Here is a 17,441-nt window from a genome sequence, read left to right as displayed (position 1 = left end):
GACACCAGCTCAAATAATAGCAGTTCTGGGAGTCACAGGATATAGTACAAGTCTACTGGGAGGGTCTGCTTGTCAGAACAATGGCACTTGAAGACACTGAATACTTTGGCAGACATCAAAGCAAGAAGAAAAGGAACAGAAAGATGACTTCTCAGGCATGATGGTGTCACTCAAACGAATAGCAACCTGAGTGATGCTTCAGCTGAAGGTGAGGCAGATGTTGGTCGTGTGGTCAGGCAGTAGTCAGGTCTTCCTGCAAAAAGTACTTCAAATGCATGAAAAGCTTTTCAAATTTCAACTTAGTGGGTGATATCAGAACTGCATAGTACTTGATGTTTCTTCTCAGAAGAGCAGAAGTTAAGAAAACTATTTTGGAAAAGACTGAAAAGTTCACTTTCTATGTGCAGTAAATAATGGTGGTTTCATGAAAGTTCTTAGCACTGCTGTGGTAACTTATTTGAGAATCTTGCAAGACATTAAACTACAGATCATATGCTTTCTGTGAGTGCACCAATGTTGTGAGCCTCTGCTGGAAATAAAACAAGTTGCTGAATCAGTGCTGCTTCTAGAAATCCTAGAATGTAGCAAAAAATAAATTGCACCAAAAAGGTCATGAATCTAATTATGAACAAGCCACATCAAATCTGAGAAGTGGACAATGCTAAAGAGATGCTGAAAATATTTAAGGTAATGTGTCCTGTTAGGAAACTTCACTTGGAGGTGGGGAGCTGGTGTCAGCATTTTTTTTCAGAGATTTTTAGTAGGTGGATTTTTTTATTTTGCAAAGGGAAATGAAAATTGCTAAGGCCCCGTGAGATCTACCACAACAATTCCTAATGCCCAGAGGAATATTAAAATAAAAGTCTACCAGGAAAATTGTGACTTTGTTTATTGTGATGTCAACTGATAAAATCTTTTGTCTCATCAAATGTGACGATAATTAGACTTGTTCATATGATTTGATAGTCCATTTGATAGTCTGGTTAATGTCTAATTTGCTTAAAGAAGACTTCCATTATTCTAATTAAAAACAGGGAGAGTGAACGTGAAGAAAAAATTGTCAGCTGAATGTTTTTAAACACCATTGCCATGGCATCCTTGTATCAGTGAAAATCTAATGCTTGAACTGAGGTTTAGATGTTCCACAGTATCCATGTGTTGTAAATTATTCTCATATTCTAAGCTTATTGTGATACAAAATTTAAATTGGTGTCTCAAAAAATTAATAAGATCTACACGGAACATGTAATTTTCAATTTTTGTAATCTCTTTGCAGCTAAACCTGATTTTAACAATTACTTTTTTGCTAATTAAGCATTACTGGGTCTTCTTAATTAAGCACACAGTTGGAAAAGAGACAATAATTATCCCAATTTGATGGCTATGCCAATTTGCATTATCAAAAAATAACTAAAGCACATTCAATTTTCTTGTCATATACAAATACTGCTTGCCAAGCTCTGGTGTATTTTAAAACAGCGTACCTTCCAAAGTTACTCCTAGATGTTATTTCATTTTTCCTACCTGTGTATGCACAAGTGCATGTACACCTCACTGTTGTATTGCATTGTTAGATAAATTAGAGCAGTTAGATATGTGTGTGTGTGTATATATATATATATATATATATGTACAGTTATAAATATTTTTAGAGTATTTGACTCCTCAGCTCAGAAGAGCACCAACATTCAACTGTATTTTCATAGAACTCAGTAACTAAGTGGAGTATTCTAATTTTAGGTCTTTACAATGCAAAAATATGCTCTTGTCAACAGAGCAATAATCACAACAGTGAAGAAGAAGCTGAGCTTCCACTGGCAAACCTGTACAGCCTGAGGAAGCTTAGTTGTCCCAGGCATTCTTGAATGTGAGGGGGAGCATTCCTTTTCTTCAGGTCTATTATCTTCTTAAAATGTCTTTTACTAAGACAGTAAAATGTCTTTTACTTTTACAGCTTTGACTGCACATTCTCCTTGGAGGAAGAAAATAATTCTGGGAGATCCGTATTGGAATATCTATTCCTGTAGTCTCAAACTACACTCTCATATAGGCCAGATTTCCTTTATCTCTTTCCCTGTAATTGTCCCTGCCATGCAGTTAGTAATTAAGTTGAAATGACGGTAAAGCACTTGACCATGTGCTGTATGGATGCTAACTGTGAAGCAGGCAGCGCAGTGCCTGTGGAATAGCAGGCCACATAACTTTCTCCGTCTTGCCCGAGAAGGTGCCCTGGGAAACCATAAGGAGGAATTAAAACAATCCTCAGAGACAGAAGACAGCCTTGCAGGTACTGTTTGTCAGTTTCTTGTTTTCTTGCAAGAGAAGGTTGAGGGGTGGTGAGCCCCACTGACCAGTGATGGTGATGGGTTAGTTTACTAACCAATACGAGGTTTTCCTTTCTGTAATTTCATGTATCGGTCTATAAAAAAGATCTGAGGTAATAAACCGAGAGAAATTCTCCTGTTCGACTCCAAAAGAGAGCCTGTGTCGTTCTTCTCACCGTTCCCAATAGAGTGACAGTGCTGGGGGCTAAATCTGTAGATATTAAGCACTTGGCTAATTTTACTTAAACCCAGACTTTTTCATGTTCTTTAGAATTCTTAGTTGAATTGTTGAGATGGTGGGAGACTGTTCACAATGTTTCCATTTTTTAAAATGCAAAAACGTTCACACTATGAGTTATTCTGCAATATAATTAGGAATTATATTTCCTAAAATACAGCTCTTCTGAAAGACTTTGTGCTCAAGAGATACTCTGAAACCTGTCCAGGATGTATCACCCTGAATCCTAAATGTACTTTGTCCCACGGAAGTAGAACTTGAGCTTTTGTCCATGAATCTCAGTAACATCAAACTATGAGTTTCCAAAAGAAAACATTAGGGACTTGTGTGATTCTTATAGTCAGTGAGTGGCAGTTCTCCAAGTAAAATGAAGGGCACATGTTGGACAAGAGTTCTGTGTCACAGTTGAGTAGTTGACATAACGTATGTTTTTAAGATCACTTTCAGTCTTGCCATATGCCACTAAATACTGCAACAACCTGACTTTCTTTGCAATTTTATTCTGCCCTGATTTTTCTCTGAAACTTGAGATGTAATGGACAACACTTTGAATTACTAAAATTAAATTAGACTTTGACTAATTTTAAATGGTCATTAAATGTGAAAATGAACTTTATTCTGCTTGCGTCTATCACAATGACATGTAAATGTATGAGCCAGTGTAATCCATCCAAAAGTTAAAAGAGCACATTCTGTAGGCTGGAGTGTGTTAAACCCATAGCATGGCCCTGAAAATTCTGGTTTGCATCTACATATCTGATTTAGAAAGATACGTGAAAAAACATATTCTAAGATGGTAATCTTATATCTGTTTATCTGTTCCTCTTAAGAGGTGCTATGTAGTCCACCTGCAGGAATTACACAATGTGTCACCATTTTACAATCTCACTCATTCCCTGATAAACACTGGACATGTTTTACCTACTGATCCATACATCCTTATGTTATTTTCATACATCTTTTGATCTGTTAATACTTTGTGAACCATAGAAAATGTTCATGTGAATTTTGGTAGGTTTTGTTTGTTGTTTTTTTCAATTCTGTTTCTTCAGGGAATTTTTAAAATTCTGAATCTTCTAGGGATTGCATTCTTTCTTGATTTTAGTATGAGGTTTTTCCTTCTATTGAAAAGTATTATCTGCTTCCATCCTCCAGACATAGGCAGATTTTCTGTATTTCTCCCATAATATCTAATTCCGTGTACCACATAGAAACATAATTTCTTCCTGCTCTAATGCTGCTCAACTCCCTTTAGCTGGTACCTTCCTTGCTGTGTTCTTTAAGACTGAATTTAAAGGTACTTTCTTTGTTTGTAATCTCTATACAAATATTTGAGGGATAAATGTTTTGAAAGTATGTACAAGGTCAGAATGTTTTTCCTTTTTTTTCTTGGTATTGCATTTCTCCTAGGTTTAAATCAAGAGCATTTGCTCTGTTTTGCATTTCATATTTTGCAGTTTTGTATTTCAGAAAGACCTTCACAATAAAGGTGCTGTTCTTTTTGCCTTTAGCAGTCCAGAGCTGATATTGCTGCTTAGCAGTGTGTTTTCAGAAACCACTGGGCTGAAAAGGCAATAAGCAAGCAGTGGCTTTCAGATAAGGGTATGCATTGAAAGAAAGGCAGTATAGGAGAGAAGGAGCACAGTTCTGTGGTTATATTTTAGCATTATAACTGCAATTACATTTTAATTCTAAGTAGCCTGGAATATCTGAGTATTAAACATAATGATTAGCTGAGGCCAACAAAGGTTACACTTTTTCACGTTTTTGATCTTGTACGCTTCTTGAGGACCCTGTTCACTACATGAAACTCATTAGCAACCATAACCTGACCTCTCTAAATAATTCTGGACTTACTGGAAACCAACTGGGTATGCCACTGGTGATTTGATGGGGCTGATGGTGGGTAATCACTATGGAAATTTGTTCATTAAATGGGCACCCTATCAGAGCAGCTTATTAAGAATTTATAAAAAGCACTATTACGGTAACGTGATCTCTGGGGCACCACAGTACTTGAGTGCAGAGCCTCTGTGCAGTGTAAATGCACACAGTGATTTTCATTCTCAAATACTTATTGATGGGCACTGCAAACAGCCTCAGCTCAGCCTTCCTCATAACCAGGTACCCTGACCTTACTGAGCAGGAAGGCTGATCTGAGCAGAACAGGGAAGTAGGAGGCTGAGGGGAGAGGATCTTGATGTAAGTTAAAGTTTAAAATAGTTTCTAATAACATGTACAATGTGCACTTAGAAGGCTGCACAAATCCTACATAAAAATCCTTCATATGTCTATGTTAGTTCCATTATTTCAAGGGTGGTATTTTCCTATCCTGTAGACCTTTCTGCAAAAGTATTTCATTGTGAATAGTTGTTCATTCTTCTACAAAATTAACTGTGAGATGCATGTGATACCTCTTTTAAAATATGGTTCAGAATTGCCTGTTACTCAGTGCCTAAATATATATTTCACATTTATGTCTATGTTTGTATATAATGAACACATAATACTTTCCTTTTTTATTTTTATTACATATTTTGTGAAAACATTCAATAACAGAACTATGATAGAAAGGGCAAAAAGTGCTACTTGTGAGGAGGAGAGCATTAAGACACTTAAAGAAAGGTCACTTACAGGAACTGAAAGCATTTATGAGACTTTATCATTTTGCTGACAGGGTCAGCTTTATATTGATTGGCTGGGTGTTCTGTTTAGTTACTTGAGGGCCAGTTATTTGAAGAAACCTGTGTAAACATCCAGCCAATGTTCTTCATACCCCTTCCCTATTTCAGCATTTTGAGTTGCTTACTGCATTGTATTTTGCCAAACAAATATGAAATAAAGTTCAGGTATTTGATTGCTAGTGTTTAAATTCAGGTTATCGTATCATACCATTGTTTGTTAAATTTACGTGAATCTCTTACTGTAGAAAAGGTTGAAAATTTGATCTGTTTTAAATCATGTGTTTCTGATGCATAAAAGTATTTTTTATTGAAAAATTTTATGAGGTATTTTTCCAGTTCTTGAAAATTATTTATCACCTGCTTTCATGTCAGGCCCAGGTGGCTGTGGGTTTATGAGACACTAATGCCCTAAGCAAAAATAAAGGAAGCACAAGCTTGGTTCCTCTGTGAAGGGAAGCCAAAGTTTCCCGTGACATTCCATGCTCTGGTGCTGCATCTTTAAGTCCTTGTGAGCCTTTAGCACTGCTGAGTTTTTGATGGCTGTGGTAAACGGGTTGGCATGGGGAGGGAAGAGTTAGGCAGGTGAGCTGAAGGTTTTCTTCCTTCAGGTAGTGAATGAGTAGGTGAGTTGGGATGTGTCTACATTACGTCTGTGTCCATATCCTTCCACCACAAAGGGTATAAAACTTCATGCTGGGTCTTTCTGGTCTGTGCAGAGTGCACTGAAGATGATGGGGATTCCAGCCTGGTGCTGATGTGGCTTGGTGGAGAGAAGTACAGCAGTAAAGCTGAGCTGTGGCATCACACACGTGTGCCAGGGCTTTGTCCTCCTGCTGCTGCAAGTGTAGGCATGTGCTGCAATGGCAGCAGTAGCAGTAGCAGAGCAGGGGCAGTGGGATGTTATGGTATTCAGAAGTTGGTTATATTTTTTAATCATCTTTGTCCTTATATAAAAAGGCATAATAAAATTATAGCTTTTAAGGGCATATTTCATTCATTTAGAATTGAAAAAATGCACATCCTTTAAATAAGAAGGTTGCACATATGAAAATACTGCAGTGAAAGAGAAATATATGGAATATGTAATTAATATGAATTGTTTGCATTAAATTATTTCATCTGTCTGCTGCCTTGGTTAATGTCATTACATATAGTCCTGCTACAAACAGTCCTCATAAACTAAAGACTTCAGTTATTAGACCTTGTTTTAAAAGAATACAAATAAATCTTCCTTAAGTAGTTGTTTACTGCAACTTAAGTTTTATGGGTCTCTGTGCATCCTAAAACAATTTATTACTTGTTTAAGAAGAAAAATCACTTGAAACCTCCCACAACATAGATGCACAGCATCTTTTAGGGGGAACTTCTGTGTTTGGGTTTCGTGGGGGCTTTTTTGTTTGTTTCAGTAATGAGCCAAATTTTGCAGATTCATGGTTTTGCACTTTTGAAAGCAGGATGCACTCCCTGCATCCAAGGCTGCTTGCACTTGTTGCCTTCCTGGCAAAATTTATTCCTTCTGTACTGCATCTTCTTAATATAGGCCCTGAATTTCTCCTTGTTTTCGTCTGGCTTCTGTAGCTTTGTCTCCATTTATTCTGTCAGACAGAATATATTGGAAGGCTTTTCCCTGTCAGTAACCATTTCTACAGAGTCATCAGTTCATCTTTTAGGCCAGCTCTGTGCTTGCAAGTCACGGCCCCTTTGCATTCTTCTGTCCTTATTAAAGCAACTCCCAGAATAAGTACTGAACTTAGGCAATAATAGGAAATCTTGGGAAATAACAGTAAATTATTTAAGCAAATAGCTTTGGAGAAACAAGTATTACTTGGTAGTAACTTGTGCAGAGCCATCTTATCATTATCTGAGCACAGTGCAACCAACCCACAGTCCTTGTTCAGGGCTACAGCCCCATGATGTGCTGTCAGCTGGCCTTGCTCTCTGGCAGCTTTTTGCTTCATAGTTTTGATTGTCTCTATCTTGAAGACTTTTTTATTGGCTTAGGTGCTTTCAAGCCCACTTTGTTGAGTAGGACATATGATTTGTTTTTTGGTTGGGTCACTTTGGGGTTACTAGAGCTCTTTATCCAGGTGCCATTGATTTCTGAAGGGCTGTGTTCCATGTCAGGTTAAAGGGCTGGACATAACTCCCTGAGATTTAGTGTTTCAAGTAAAGACATACCTTCAACCTCTTTCACCAGATAACCTCCTGGAACCTGGAGAAAGCAAAGGCAAGGCTTGCACTCCACAGTGGTACTTCTGCTGCAGTGGTCTGTCTCACTTCTTCCCTCCGAGGGTTTCTGGATTTATTTTTTTTTTTGTTACAACGTTAGAAGCCTTATTCCCTCTTCACATTTTGTGTAGTGTTTCCCACTCCTGCTCAGGAAAGAGATCCTTTCAAAAGTATTGAGAGGACACACAAGCAGGAGATGAAGTTCTGGAACACTTGCAGCACCACCAGCTGTCTCAAATATTCAGACAGTTTCAGAAGTTGGTCATTTCTTTACCTCTCTCAGAAGTGCTTTCTGTGGGTTTTTTATGTTTACCTTTTATGTGTTTTCATTTTTCTGTTTTGTTTTTGGAGATTCTGTTTTTATGCTCGCAGCTATGTGGGGTTAAAGTCCTTGTCGCAGATGGGAAATGGGCTGATATCAAACTGAGTATTAAACTTATTTCCATGTACTGCTGACCTTAAAATCAAGAAGAAGCTGTGAGAAATTGCTTTCTATTTAAGTAAAATCTCTTTGAACTTCCATGGGGGCTTTTTTGTCTTCTAGAAGTAATGTTTACAGGCACCTTTTTTTGTTACATTTGTTTTTCTAGGTTATTAATATCTGCTAATCTAAAAAGGAAACAACAAAAACTACCAAACCAAACAAAGCTCCCTGTTTGTGAGCCATGCTTTTATGAATGCTGTGCCATAATCCCTGTTATTTCATCCCAGAGTTTGTCTTAAAATTAGTGATGGAAACAGCTTAATGAAGGCAAGGATACAGGACAAGTGTCTCACTTACAGCTGCAGTGCACATGATTTTAAGGATATTGGATTTGAACATCATTATACAAATACGTTCACGAAACTCAAGATGCTGTTTGGAAGCTTCCATTGAGGATTTGTATAAGCATGTGTTGGCAGAAATTCAGATGGGAGATGGAGGGAAGGACAAGGGGTTGTACTGCAGGGTAGAAGCCTTTTCCTGTTGGAATGTCCTCAAGATGTAAAGGAAAATGGCCTTTTCCAATACACGCTTTTCTAGAGCAATGTGGAATATTTTTATTTTTTAAAAGTTTGGTGGTTTTCTAATGTCTGAAGTCTCTTATTCTTGATCAGATGTAATGTAAGTCACGGGGGAATACTTAAAAAGAGTGAACTTTCTGCTTTCTAGAGTTCATATTTTAAAAGACTTAAAATATTATTTTCACTTAAGGTGAATATGCATCCCTTTAGAGAAATAGTAAATGTTCCATCTTAGCTTTGATACCAAATATAAGATTTTTGTATAAGATGCAGCTATTGCTTGGACTTAAAGGACAGTGATTTGGTTTTAATTTTCTCCTTCAGGTAGTTCTTATTTTAATTCTATTTTAAAAAGCCCGAACAGTAAAATATGACATATTCAGTTTCTTTCTTGGATTATAGTGATATTAATGAAATTTAATTGGTTTATATAAATAAAAAGTAAAACTGGACCTTTTTGACCTGAAAATATATAGTATGTCTGAAAAGAATTATTGTTGTTGTTTTTTTTCAGGACTGTTTCCTTAAGACATTCCAGTTGCTTGTTTTCATGACTTTGAGCCTATTTAATCAGAGATGGAGCAGATGGACTGCAAACCCTACCAGCCACTATCAAAAGTTAAACATGAAGTGGATCTAACTTACACAAGTTCTTCAGATGAAAGTGAAGATGGTGGAAAGCAAAGGCAGTCTTATGACTCAAGAGAAACTCTGAATGAATATAGCCAAGAGCTAAGACTTAACTATAACAGTCACAGCAGAAAAAGAAAAGCCATCGACCAGTCCACACAAGGTAAATAATTCATTTTATCTACTAATTATGATTATTAGTTCCTGATTTTGCACTATGAAACAATATCAGGAACTGAGCAAACATTTTGTTCTCAAAGGCTTATAGCATCAACCCACTTTTTACCTATTTTTAATCGTACTGCAATATGAGAAATTTTGGAATTTTTTTATTGAAGAAAAAGTGTTTTTTTAACCGTATGGACTGACTGGTATTCTGGAAATCATCACATGCTAACTACAGACAAATATTTTCTTTAGTAGGAGCTACTCTTAGTAACTTTTAGTGATTAATTATTTACTGCCTTTGCATATGTTGGGTGCATTTTGCTATAAAATGAGTGTTGAGGCTGCAGGCTATCTCTGCATGTGCTTACAAAGCCTGTGAATTAATTCAAATACAACAATTCTCTTAACATTTCTAATCATATAAATAATTGAGTAGTTTAAAAACTGAAGTTAATTAGTGTATTGTAAGAAAAAAAAACCCAGGAGTTAAGTTTCTGTTTTAGTCTTTTGCATGATTTGGACAAATATTTGTACATTGATGATAGCTGAACTAAGGTTAGGAAAAGCTACTATTTGATTAGAGACAGAAGCTAAAGACTGAGACTGAAGAAATGGAAGGAATGAGTAGAATTTACTGCAACATTTCCTGACAGACTCTGTAAACCCACATGCTGCTTTTGTACTCAGTGAACAACAGGTCTTATCTGCCCTGCTTTCAGCTCTGTCCCCAGTCCAGGCAGGATGGTGGGACAGGGAGAATATTTGTTGGAATCAGTGTATTAGAAGCAGTGAGAGTCCTGTCCCTTAAAGGTAACAGCAGCAGGTTTCCAGGGCCAGTCACTCCCTGCTCTACAAGGAAGTGGTTCAATTACATTCAAGTGTGGCCAGTACTTACCAATTAAAAATTATGGTACTTATTTTAAAAAAACCAAACCCAAAATCTTCAAACAAGCCGTAACACGCACACACACACACTGCCCCCAAAGCCCTCACTCAGAAAAGTCTTCTTCAATTTTCTGAAGATAAAAATAATTTTATTTTTCTGCAAGGAAATGAAAAATAGGCTTTTTGAAGATAGAAAATTTGTCTCTTCTGTGATATGTAAATTAATATGAAATTTGGAACACCTGTTCTACATAGTTATTGCAGAGTTTTTATTTTTTACTGTAGATAATGTGCTTCAAGTTAACACCCATGATACTGGTGTTGTCTGAAAGTATCTGTAATTCACAGGAGTAGTAGTACTTGGCTGCCTCAATCTATGTGCATATATTCCCTCCAAAGAGCTACAAAACTGCTATTTCTGGGATGAAAAAGTCATGAACATAGATTCAACAGAGGATTGTTTAGAAAACTTATTTGTTTGTTGTTTGTGACTTTATCTTGAACATGCTATGAGAGTTGAATTAACTGAGATATGGCTGTATTATTGTACCTCTGGGTGTACATGTTCTTGTAGATCTTAGAGCAACTCCCTCCTTGCTTGTACCTGTGGCTGTGAAAGCAAAACCTCAGCATAGGCCTGGGCCTTGAAGAACACTGGGTCTGCAGTGCTTTGCTGCTATTGATTCTCCTGTCAACTGCAGCATCACTGGCTTGGGCACCTCTAAAAGGGAGTCAGTCACTACTGCAGGCATTAGAAACCAGCCTTTGTGTCGTGTTGAATTTATTCTTCCAGAACATTACCTTTGAAAGCAATCACATTAATAATTCTGGAGAAGTGGCCAAATTAGTGTGCATTTCTGTAAGAAGTTGTCAGGCATTAACTTAGCTCAGATACTCAGGAGTGACCTGTAAGGAATCAGTTATGTGCATATGCAGACCAGAAAGTATTTTTTACTTAGGTTGTATGATTATTTTGTTGAAATTATATGCCCCAAGATTTTTCCATTCAAATTATTTTTTATGAGATACTGTGTGAATTTTCAGATCTTCTATTTTTCAAATACTGGTATTTTTCTTTTTGATGAAGGATGGTCTTTTACTGCTTCAAACTGCAGGATGAGGCTTGATATCTGTGTTTGTAGAAAATTTACTTAAGCTTCTTAGAGTACTTTGCCAATACGTAGGGCAGCTCTTAAATATTTCCTTATCTGCTAGGCACCTTCTTCCCTGAATCGTGTAGGTCAGTATATTATTATTATTTAATACTGTATTATTCACCTCAAAACTTTTTTGAAATCCTATTCATGTGCACTGATTTGTTATGATGGAGTTGAACCTGTACTAGAAATCATAGTTTTCTCTTCTCTTATGTAATGAATTTAGTTTGGAATTGCTGACATCGTAGTTGCACTGCCAAGTATATCCATTTGGCTTCTCTGGAATTCATCCTGGCATCTTTCTAGTCATTTAAATCATGCTTTTTCTCTGCCACAAATTGAACCTAAATATTTGGCCTGGCAGATTTGGAATATAAAACTGGTGGTGCTCAAAATTCAAAGAGCAAAACAGTTTGTAAAGCTGTGTGTGAAATTTCAGAATTCAGGCAGATACGACTGCAGTTCTAGTGCAATCAGTCTGTTTCCAAAAGGATCCCAAGTTTTACAGTGTGGGACCTGGGAGTTCCTGGTGATGGTTGTTTTTTACTCAGTCAACACAAGGAAAAAGGTTTAGGTGTGAACTATGAATCTGGATGAATCCATAAAAATGTAAACAGATTTATTTTAAAAATCCATTATTTTCTAAAATGCCTCATCAGAATCTTTAACAAAGCTGTTGTTCATGTTTGGCATATCTTCAGAATGTAGAAAAAGAAATTTAAAAAGCAAAACCAAAACCCCCACAGCACCCCTTTCTCAAAGGGCATGGTTCTGCAAGGAGTGCTGCATCATGCCATTGCTGGAGACTCGCCTAAAATAATTCTACCTATATAGGCTGCTGGGGCATCAAAGGTTGTATCCCCAGTTAGTGCCATAATGCTCTCCTTTAGTGGCATAATATTCTTCTCTAGCTAGAGCTGAAATAGTACCCTGTGTGTGATGAATTAACAGAGTGCACAGTGAGGATAATACCCATGAACCTCATCCTGGAAAGGTGTGGGAGCAGACGAGAGCAGTACACACAGTAACAGTTCTGTGTGGAGTGATAATGATGACTGTGAGATGGCATTCCAAGGAGCTCTAATGATGGAATGTGAGAAGAAATGATGTCAGAATAAAATCATTAGTACAGAGAAACTTCTAACAGGAATGAGTGTAGGGGTGTGAGTACTGATCTGGTTAGGTTTGTGAGAAGAATCGGCAGTTCAGATGTTTTTGGAAATTAAAAGAATTTGAATTGGCTACTTAAGCAAGATAGGTTATATAAATTAGATTGGGCAGTCATCTGAATGTAGTAAATAGCTTCAGAGTAAAATGTTATTTGTTGCACAAAATACTGCTGTATCTCAGCCATTTCTGTGAATATTTTTGTTATAAGCAGTTTGTCTATTTCATTATTAGTGTCAATACTGAGGAATTCTTTCTATGAAAATGTTCAATAGAAATCTGGGATTATGTAAAATTATAGTGCATGGGTTTTATACGTTTGCATATATGGACAATCTGTATTCAACCAGAACTTGACATGACATGAACTTAAAGGAAGCTTTTAAAGAGCTCATCCTGCAGTATTGAAAAGCAGTTAGTGTTTTGCAAAACATTTTTTGTGTCATTTTGAAAGGCTATGTGATCATATAAGTAGCAAACATTGAAAACAGCATCCAAATACAGAATACTTAACTGCTTACACTTAACTCCTTACAGTTCCCAAAATTTCATCTCAAATGCTGCACTTCAGAGATGCTGATTAGTTTTACAGGTCTTACAGGAAAAAATATCAAAGAAAAAAAAACCTTAATAAGTACATAAATGATCTATTGATCAAGCAGATTTTTTACATGCTGTTCCTCAGGTTAAGTACTGGTGTCCTTTATATAGAGTCCAGTCCTGAATTCTGTGTCTGGTGTTACTTGCATCAGAAACTTTACTAAATAACACCACAGACTCTTTCAAGCCCAACTAAATTTTACTCAACTAAATTTTGCTCATTGTGAGTAGATAGAAAAATCTCATGATGAAGCATCATTGACTCCCAAAGAGTCAGTGCTAAGCACATAATGTGCGTATCTAAAAATGCACTATCTTAGTCACTGGAAGGTTCAGAATCCTTCTTGTCTGAAGATATGTAAACCTGCAATATCTCATCCTGGCAAGATCCTCATGCAAAGTAAATTCCTGGCAGACCCAATATCATACAGTTTGGAGATATTGGCAAACAAAATAAATTAATTCTTGGAAGAATTGGTAAACATACAGTTTTGTCCTTGAAAGAGATGAAGTAGTAGAATTGGCAGAAGTCGTCAGAAATGTTGCTCTTCTAGGAAAATCATTGATGGACCTGGCTGTGAGGAAGAAAAAGTTCTTATAGATGCACCATACGTAGATTGCCTCTCAAGCTTATTTGTGACATGTTTACATAATTAACTGTTTTCTCCCACAGCTTTCTCTGTTTCCACCAAAGCAAATATGAAAGGAGCTGTACTCTACAAATACTGGAAGTACAGAAAAGCTTTCTGGCTTTTAGATTAATTATAGATTTGTAAGAAAACACTAGTTTAGAGGAATGAATTCCTGATAGGATAATTATCTGGGATTGAGTCATTGGCATGATAAAGTTTATTGATTGTTAACAATATGAGCATATGGTAGTAAATTTCTGGTTAGATAAACGTTCCTTTCCTGGCAAGTATATTGAACTGCATTATGAGCAAGGCAAAATGGAGTTGTTCCTCATAGGAGAATCCAACAGTAAATAATTTCTGGTAAATCCATGTGAGAAAAATTAGCATTGCTAGTATTGTAGGAAATGACAGGATGCCTCAAAAAATTGGCTTATTTTGCTTTTAGCCCATTAAAAAGTAAGGAAACCCGTTTTGTGGACTAAAGCTCCAGATTGGTGACATGTTTTCTAAAAAGTGCATATGAGATTATCCTCAGGCGCAGTAGGTAAACAGATCCAGCTAAATGCTCAAAGTCTTCATCAGATGAACTCCATTGACTTCATGGAGAGTCCAGGGTCACAGTGTGAGAAAGCTCCGCAGCCTATGGCCACTTCTGTCTCATCCTCTCTTTTTTAGCTTTCTGATGTTGCCATCTGATTCCTCTTTCTGCCCTCTGATACATCCTAGCAATAGCAAGGATACAGAGGCAACAGAAATATTGCCGTGCTGAAAAGCACTTTTGTTCCCTAGAAGGGAAAAGCTACTTGCAAGGTGCAGGAGTAGGAGGTCTGTTTCACTATGCATTAAAGTTCAGCAATTTTCTGCTTACTAGGAAGGAAGATTTAAACACATCTTAACATCATATGACCAGTCAAAACCAGTTTTACTGATGGTCCTAGACATAAATAAAAAGCATGCTGACAAGCACTGGTAGGAAATTGTCCTGTCAGGAAAATGTCATGGTGGTGTTTTGTCATCTGTGAAGTAGCAAAAGCTTTTTACATAATAACCGTGTTCTCCTCTGATTCCAGAATTATGTAAATCCATTCAGGACAGCAGATCTGCTTTGTGTCTGTGCCAGGGCCATGGAGAGTTGAATTTGGACTGTATGTAGTATGTGCTTTTAGTTACAATTACCTTCATTTTAAATTATGTGTGAAGGAAAAAAAGCCTTTATTAGATTCTCCCCTTAATCTGTTATGTATAATGCTAGATAAAAAACTAACAAACCACAAGTCTGTGGTCTTGGGAGCTCTCCCAAAGAAAACCAATGCCAGTAGAGTGATTTTTCATTGTTTTAATAGAGATTTGGAGCACTTATCTGGGTGAATTTAGGACTCTATGTTCATAAACTTCCACAAAAAGCAGTTAGTGAAGGGGAAAATTTTATTGAGGGGCATCCCAAATCTCTTGTTATTGAGAAGGTAGAGCTCCAGTGGTAACATGGTGGCCGGTGGAACAGGGTGTTAGAGTTCAATATCACTCCACCTGCCAGTTACATATTTGTACATTTAGTACTCATGTGATAAAGACTATCAATATAAAATATATTACATTGGCTATTTATTAACATGTAAACAGCACATGGTGAAATATATGTTTTATGTTTGTAGCTGAAAGGGAGATTGTTAGTTTTGAGAAGGACAAGATAAAGAACGTCAAAAGAAAAAAAAACGCTCTTAAGAGAACTACTTCTTTGCAGTCTTTTAGAAGTATGGTAGTTTGGAACTCTTCAGCTAGGTTCAGTTACTTCTTTTGTTCCCTGTGTTTTCTTTTTGATGAGAGTCATTGGTTAATGAAGGAAGAGATTTTTTTTTAACCTTTAATCTGCATCATTTGTTCAGGGTTCTGCCTTGAGCTGCTGTGGAAGGTGATTGTAGGACAGTGGAATGATGCATTCCTGGGTACTGTAAGAGGAAGTTACGAGCAGGCTCGTTACAAATGAAACCAATTATTTTTGCAAGCACTTTCTTAGAAATTCTGATTTAAGGACGAATTTTTTTTTTTAAATGGAAGACTTCTGGTAATATGCTATTACTAGAAAGGGTTAATATTAAAGCAGTTGAGGTATTTTGTATTGTTAGAATTATTTTTTTTTTTTTTTTTTTTTTTTTTTTTTTTTTACAAATGCCAGATGCTTAGACTTCTAATGTTTGGGGGGGTTGTTTTGCTAATTTTAGAAAATCTTCTGAAAACTTAAGCATGTTATGTACCTGTGTGCTTTAGAGCAGAGACTTGAAGCATAATGAAGTGATGTCTGTGGGTGCAGACAGTTTATCCCTTGTACTGTCTCCTGAAAGGGGCTCAGCTCAGTAAAGGGTGATTTAAAGGTCCTTCAGATTTCTGGGCTGTGGACTAGCGGAAGGAAGCGACAGCTAATAAGCTCCATCTCCTGTTGCTGTATGTTGCACCATCTGCTCTGAGTGTTTATGAGCTTCATGTTGTCCAAAAAAAATTACATTCGAGGCAGAGTAAAAGACTCCACACTCCTAAAGCTCCAGTGCATTGTCTCCTCCTGTATTCTCTTGCACAAACGGGGATTCCTGGTGTGCTGTGCTTTGTTTGGCTGGCTGTGTTCTAATCATGGTGGTGTTACTGTCTCCCAAAGAAAAACAGTGCCATGAGAAGTTCCCTGTGGCTTCCTGGCCTGCAGCCTTCTGCTCTGTGGGGAGTATCTGCAAACTCTAAGGAAAGGAAAAGCAGCACTTAGATTCAGACCCCTTCCAGAGACTCTTTCTTGATTTGCCAAGTAATTGGAAATTTCTCTCCTTGGAATAACTGGGGTGAGAAAACTGTATGTTTGTGCCTGCATTTGAAATCTCATGGGGGAATACTTCTCCTTCCCTTCATTAAATCAAAATACATGAGCAAACTGATTGTGCAGGCACTTTTTTCCCCACGAGGCTGAAGTGGATGCTCCCTTCCTAGATCACAGCCATGTTTCAAAAGCTCGTAACCTGCTGTCACCATTCCTGTACAGCTGCTTCCAGTCCTGTCTCAGCTGCCATCATCTCTGTGAAAAAAAATGCCTCATACAATCAAAAATAGTTTCATTCTCATAAGTAATTCTTCTGATTTAAAAAGTGAGAATCTGAGAGAGAGGGAAAAGTGAGAAAAAACCCACGGAGAGAGGAAATATACTAGCAAAGGATCACAGTGCATTTCCAATCCCCTGTTAACAAACCTCATCTAAAGAATAAAAAAAGCATTCTCCAAATGTTACACAAGCTTAACAATCCATTTGTCAGTGCACAGATACAAACTATCTCAATTTCCATTCTCTTCTCTGAATCACCAGTTTTCCATGGTGTCAAATGCCAGAAATCATAAAAGTAAAAATGCACAGTAACACAGCTGGTGTAACAGGAACCGAGGTGTTTGTGGAGGACTCATCAATGGATGTGTTCAAGGTCAGGTTGGATGGGGCCCTAAGCCACCTGACATATTGAGTGCCATCCCAGCCCATAGCTAGGGATTGGAGCTATATGATCTTCAAGATGCCTTCCAGCCCAAACCATTCTATGATTCTGTGAGATATGGCAACCTTTACAGTAACCTGTGAAAACTGATGGAATATCGACAGGAGAGGCCTAAACTTTTGAGTTAATGTTTTGGAATTCTGTTTGTCAAAACCTGGAGTTGTATCTGTTAAATGTTCTTGTTGTATTAATAGGGCCTCT

At 37.2% G+C, this 17,441-nt stretch overlaps 1 protein-coding gene and 1 long non-coding RNA gene across 6 annotated transcripts in view; one reads left to right on the top strand and one right to left on the bottom strand.

Annotated features, from left to right (window-relative positions):
- TENM1 (teneurin transmembrane protein 1) overlaps positions 1–17,441 on the top strand; it is a 313,366-nt gene that overhangs the window by 65,545 nt on the left and 230,380 nt on the right. For all 5 annotated transcript variants that reach the window (XM_015626362.2, XM_015626359.2, XM_015626361.2 and 2 more), the window contains exon 2: positions 8,995–9,273. In XM_015626362.2, coding sequence (XP_015481848.1) covers positions 9,057–9,273 — 217 coding nt within the window. In that variant the 5' untranslated portion in view covers positions 8,995–9,056. The remainder of the gene's footprint in view (positions 1–8,994; positions 9,274–17,441) is intronic.
- Positions 1–17,441, bottom strand: part of LOC107203858 — an 86,732-nt gene that overhangs the window by 43,109 nt on the left and 26,182 nt on the right. Inside the window, exon 2 of the long non-coding RNA XR_001521388.2 lies at positions 13,575–13,662. This is a non-coding gene — a long non-coding RNA (uncharacterized LOC107203858). The remainder of the gene's footprint in view (positions 1–13,574; positions 13,663–17,441) is intronic.

The sequence above is a fragment of the Parus major genome, chromosome 4A (genome assembly GCF_001522545.3).
Source record: "Parus major isolate Abel chromosome 4A, Parus_major1.1, whole genome shotgun sequence".
Lineage (NCBI taxonomy): Eukaryota > Metazoa > Chordata > Aves > Passeriformes > Paridae > Parus > Parus major.
This window is presented reverse-complemented; position numbering and strand designations above follow the sequence as displayed.